The sequence below is a fragment of the Corythoichthys intestinalis genome, chromosome 1 (genome assembly GCF_030265065.1).
Source record: "Corythoichthys intestinalis isolate RoL2023-P3 chromosome 1, ASM3026506v1, whole genome shotgun sequence".
NCBI classification, from domain to species: Eukaryota; Metazoa; Chordata; class Actinopteri; order Syngnathiformes; family Syngnathidae; genus Corythoichthys; species Corythoichthys intestinalis.
In genome coordinates this window covers 507,055-513,059 of record NC_080395.1, presented here as the reverse complement: position 1 = coordinate 513,059, position 6,005 = coordinate 507,055, and the positions used below count along the sequence as shown (strand labels likewise).

General features: G+C 40.8%; 1 protein-coding gene across 1 annotated transcript; it reads left to right on the top strand.

Moving 5' to 3' along the window:
* Positions 1 to 491: 491 nt before the first annotated feature.
* Positions 492 to 3,602, top strand: LOC130925433 (protein C19orf12 homolog). Its single transcript, XM_057851326.1, has 3 exons — positions 492 to 596; positions 1,796 to 1,963; positions 2,603 to 3,602. The coding sequence occupies exons 2-3, from the start codon at positions 1,804 to 1,806 to the stop codon at positions 2,866 to 2,868; spliced, it is 426 nt and encodes a 141-aa protein (XP_057707309.1). The 5' UTR covers positions 492 to 596; positions 1,796 to 1,803; the 3' UTR covers positions 2,869 to 3,602.
* Positions 3,603 to 6,005: the final 2,403 nt, after the last annotated feature.

Sequence of the window (6,005 nt, the reverse complement as noted above, 5' to 3'; positions counted from 1 at the left end):
GTACTTTTTACTTTAGTTAAAAAAAAAAAAAAGTGAGTGCTTCATCCACCACTGCTAAATATTAGCAAGTAAGACTCCAAAGTAGATGTATTTTCATAGTACTTAACTCATTGCATGCCACTGACAATGATAGACATCCAGTTCTTTTAAACTGAAGAGACTCGCTGCAAATGTTTAGGTGCCACTGACGTCCAATCCGTTTTGTGTGGTAGGGGGCGAATAAAGTATATTAAGATTGAACATTATTAGTGTGTCTCTCATAGTAATTGATGATTTATTAATTTTTATCAACGAGTGATCATGACTAACAGCATCAGTGATGGCGATTAATTATCTCCTCTATTTAAGTGTGTAGATTTTTTTGTTTGTTTGTTTGTTTGTTTTAATTAAAATGTCCAAAACAATTAAATAATGGTCATCATTAGTTGCACTGGAAGATTTCAATCTCAATCGGTTGCATTTTGACGGACTAAAGAGAGCTTTTTAATATTGGCCATGATTCATCTTGTCTCGACTGTTTACTCTCTGGCGTGAAACCGGAAGTCGTGGACTAGAGTCACAACAACACGACCTAACTTTCTACAACACGAGAGCCGGTAAGAAAAGTACTCAAACGAGTGTTTTAATCCATTTGAGTCCAATCAAATCCTTTTTTTCAGCTATTTAAAACGAAGACGTGATTCCGCTTCCTTACATGAGTGGAAGAGGCAACAACGAACATGATTTAGTCGGCAAAAATTGAAGTCGAGAAAACGAAACAATGTTTTTGAGCGCACAACTGTGTTTTTGTTCGGCGAAAAGACTAGTTTGGGTTTATATTTTTCTATTCCACTGTTAAACTCAAGCTTTGTACATAATCACTTTTGTTTAAACTCAAGCTTTGTACATACTCACTTTTGTTTCATTTCTATCAACGGTTGTTCTTAATAGTAAATGATTGATGTTAATTACTGATAGCACAGCAAGTCAGTCGGCATTTTTAAAACGGAGCCCTTCTTCAAGTTAAATGGCGTGATTTTTGTATCATTTGTAGTTCAGTAGTCACACCATGTTATGGAATATCGTTGGAAAATATTTGAAAATGTATGCTTCAAACCAAAAGATGGCAAATGTCCAAGGTTGCGAGATAGGCAACAGCCCAATCACCTCTTAATACACGCGCAGTTAGCTCAGGAAAAACGAGCTCAATTTACAACCTGCCGTTCAAGATACCATACCTTATGAAACTCGGTCTATACTTTGGTAGTAGAACCAGACAAAAAAAATAATAAATCAACAGAGGGAGACACAATGTGGTGAAGTCATTGCTATTTCCCAGATAGGCATCGTGTAGATCCGAGTTCGAATACTTATTCATTACTAAACGTCAAAATACATCTTGAAGTACAACTTTGAAAGTATTTTCCAGAGCCAATTCAGAAGTGCATTCTGGGAAAAGTGTTTCCCTTGTGATCGTTTTCAAAGCAATTTTAAACACACCCGAATGCACAACAAAATCCCAAGTTTTTCAGTGCATCTAATGCATTTTCACATCATCGGAATTATTTTGTTGAATGAACTGCGTACCTGTAAATCAGAAATGAGATGCAATACACAAGTTTACGCGTTGTGAGGCGCTAAAATGCTAAGAAAATGTCGGCCTTATGGAAACTTTCATTTGGTTCCTCTATTAAACAGTGGCATCTTTTGAAAACATGGATCCTTGGAGAGAGCATATCGATAACGGAACGGGATACAAAGTGTTGCAATACATCACCGTATCCGTATATTCTAACACCTCTGTTTTTCCCTTTAGCGTTGAAGATGGCGCCCAGGATGGATGACGTCATGCGTCTGTGCTGCGATATCTCAGCTCAAGAGCAAATCAAGGTGGCGGTCAGAGGCGCGGGCAGGGGAGCCCTGATGGCGGGGGGCAGCGCCTTCGTCGGAGGCCTGCTGGGCGGACCGCCTGGCATCGCTGTCGGTAAGCGCGGCTCATCTCCGATGACCGTTGACTAGCATTTACGGCGATCGACATCCGCTCTATTTCAAATGGATTGGATGCCTACTAGTGATTATCTCATTTCACTTCACAGCAGAAGGATGAAAACAGCCACGTGATTGGACGTCTATCACCAGTAATGGGAGCAAATGCGTTAATTTGTTGTTGTTGTTCTTTGCCAAAAATGAAACTGGAAACTAGTTTTTCCAGGAGATTATTCCACAAGAGCAGCATTCTGGATTAGCTGCATCTTCCAGATTTGTAATTACGCCATTGCAGTTGGCTGCCATTGGCGGCGCTAGACGTCTAATCAATTCGAAGTGTGACGGCTCGAAGTGAATAATCAATATTAATTCGCTACCACCCTCCCACTTCAAATGGATCGGCCGTGTGCTAGTGATAAAAGCCTTTGACGGAAGAATGATTGGCTGCCACGAGATTGGACGTCTAGAGTTGTCAATGGCACTAAAATAGTAAAGTCACGAGGTAAAAATAGCCACCAACAAAGTCAGATGTTACGGGAACAAGTTGCTCTGCCCGCGAGTATTTTCAACCCGTTGCTGCGGAGTTATTTATAACAGTTATTTGGGACACATTCCAACATTCCTTTCCCTCCTCCAGGGGGCGTCGTAGGAAGCCTGCTGGCGGGCTGGATGGCCGGCGGTCAGTTCCGTCCTCTTCCTCAGATCCTGGCCGAGCTCCCGCCGGCGCAGCGGCAGAAACTGTACGAGGACGTGTCCGCCGTCCTGTCGGGTCTGGACTGGACCGACGCGGCCCAGCTGCTCGCCTTAGTGATGGGCAACGCCACACTGCAGCAGCAGGTGGTGGCCGCCTTGCTCAACTACGTCACCAAGGAGCTCCGAGCCGAGGTGCGCTACAATGACTGACGACGTGCGCCTATTTATTATGTGCACCATGCAGATTGAATTAAACAGAGCCAGTTTGAGGACAGATGTGCTTAACCCATTGGTTGTCAGTCCTCCCGGCCAAAATGGATTGTCAAGGACACTGAAAAATTATTTGCAGCCAGCCCTCACAGTGAGATGGATTGGACGTCTCTTGCCTTTAAAAGAAATGCATCTGAAAAACACTCCTTATGAGCAACAAAACATATTCTGTGAATACTATAGATATACCTGTGCTGGCAGTGAATGTGTTTAATGTAACCATTAAAAAAATGCAATCAATTTTATATTTTCCAGGCAGTAAGTTAAGTTTTTGATGTCAATACCACTTTCTTTTCAAATTCAGTTTTACTTTTTCGGAAGTATTTTGGTTTTTCATGCCCCCACCATTTTTTGTTGGTTTTATTTAAAGAGGCCCTCAAATCATTTTCCGATATTTTGAACTGTAAGATATGGGAGTGTTCCCTCGTGGAAATGTGTTATCTATTCAAGTCATTTTTTTATTGCAATCGCGTTAAGTTAAATCCTCTTGCAGATGGTAGGTTTTGAAATTGTGCCAGGTGTGATGTCCCACCACGCCTTATGAAGCAAGTACGTGCCCTCTTTCTTGTTCCTTCGCGCCCACTAGTATGGGGAGTGCTGAGAAAAGCCGCTTGGAGGTTGCCAATTCCTGGATCTAAAATGTGCTGCATCAAGCAAATAAAGGATTGTTTAAATCGAGACATATGAATATTCTGTGGTTTAGTACAATACTTTCATCACACCAACAGTTCCTGTTTTTCCACACCCCCTTGGTTGCTCACCACTTTCCTGCACGAGAACAACATTCGCCGGCTTGCCCGTGACTAAAATTTGGCCTCCTGACACCTGTGAGCGTAAATCGTGTAAGTCCACGTCTCGGTGATGTGTCAGTGACCATACACATTGCCAAGGCCCGCGTGCTTCAGACCAATGCGGAGGCTATGCAAATTAGCTCCAATCAGATGCATATTTATAATTAAGATGATTGCCAGTGTTTTGTGGTCAAAATATTTTTTTTTAAAACACGATGATGAAAAGCAATGGAAACACAAAGGTTCAGGAAGTTTCTTCTAATGCCTACTATAACACAGGCCACTAGGTGGTGCAAAATCACAATTCATCACCATCACGGATCATCACACAAACAGTAAATATCACAATTATCCTTGTACTGTATATTGGCTATAGTCCCTGGATTAAGCGGTAGATAATTGATGGAATATATCGGTCAACCTTCGAGAAATCATCACCCAAACGGTTATCCTATTAGATCGGCCGATGGCAGATCTTGGAAAAACTCCATATATCAGTCTACCTTTACTTTCAACTAGGATTGTTCCGATCATGTTTTTTCGCTCCTGATCCGATCCCGATCGTTTTAGTTTGAGTATCTGCCGATCCCGATATTTCCCGATCCGATTGCTTTTTTTTTGCTCCCGATTCAATTCCAATCATTCCCGATAATTTTTCCCGATCATATACATTTTGGCAATGCATTAAGAAAAAATAATAATAAAACTCGGACGAATATATACATTCAACATACAGTACATAAGTACTGTATTTGTTTATTATGACAATAAATCCTCAAGACGGCATTTATATTATTAACATTCTTTCTGTGAGAGGGATCCACGGATAGAAAGACTTGTGACTTTGTATATTGTGACTAAATATTGCCATCTAGTGTATTTGTTGAGCTTTCAGTAAATGATACTGCAGCAATTCAACCCAAATGCATGATGGGAAGTGGACCCATGACTGTGCGTAGTGCTACCAATTGATATACAGTGGGGAGAACAAGTATTTGATACACTGACAATGGGAAAACCCATTGGCAGTGTATCAAATACTTGTTCTCCCCACTGTGTCTTCTCTGCGTTGGGAAATAACATAAGGTGTTAAGAAAAAGATCATTTGCTTCCTTGCTTCCCCACATTGCTTCCCATGATATGTCTAATCGTAGGGAGAGGAATTGTAAGGCTTTAGCCCATCAAAAAAAAGGCTCCAAAGGCTGCCAAAATTCACTCATTCATTTTACGCTGCCTTTTATCCCTCTAACTGGGTAAAACAGCGCCATTACAGATTAAGCGCGACAATGCATGAGTGGGTCGTGCAACGCATGCATTAATTGCGTTAAATATTTAACGTGATACATTTTTAAAATTTTAATTACCGCCGTTATCGGTACCTTAAGCCTAAAGACTCTGGATGAGTGTAACATATTATGTCTAATGTTAAGTACATTTAGAAAACGATTGAATTAAAAAATATATATTTAAAAAAGGCATGGCCGATATTTTTTTGCCAATTCTGATACTTTGAAAATGACGTGATCAGACCAGATCGATCGGGACATCTCTACTTTCAACCATCGTTGTTTTTGTCAACGATGACGATTAAAGTATTTCATCGACGAACAATATCTTCATGATGAGACGATGAGCTAAAAACGACTAAAACAGAACAAGACACAAGTGCCAGTTCTCATTTGACGAGCCATGGAACGAACAAGTTTCCGTCATGTTCACAACGTGTGACATTTTGTTATTGTTCGTGTAGTTAGTCAGCCTGCATCGTAGCACTGTTTGGCTCCTGTCGCTCATGTGACATGTTCTGTGCCCCCACCCTGACCGTTACCAGTGACTGGTGGTTAACTCATTCACTACCTAAGACATATAAAAAATGATGTTCTTCGAGCCAGGCTTGCTTAGTTTAGAAACACACGGTAAGATTTGTTTTCTTATCTTGGCTGAAGAAATGATGTAATGTTGCTTGAGCCTTTAAAGGTCTGTGCTGAGTGACCATCAAACACTAAATGTAACTCGTAGAGTTAGCATTCTCGTAAGCATTAACTTTAGCGTAGCGAGTGTCCTCTTAAACTTGTATTGTTTTTTTGTTTTGTTGGTGTTTGCCACGGCTCCCGGTCGTCGTGCTCCCGGAAGTTGTCCTTGTGGACGCTATGAGATGTGATCGTCTGTTAATGTTTGTTTTAAACGGTTGAAAACCTTGTTATTTTTCATTTATTTGTGGACTAAAACCTTTATAGTTCACAGACGACAACATTTTAAGCATTTATCAACAAAAACTAGACGAAT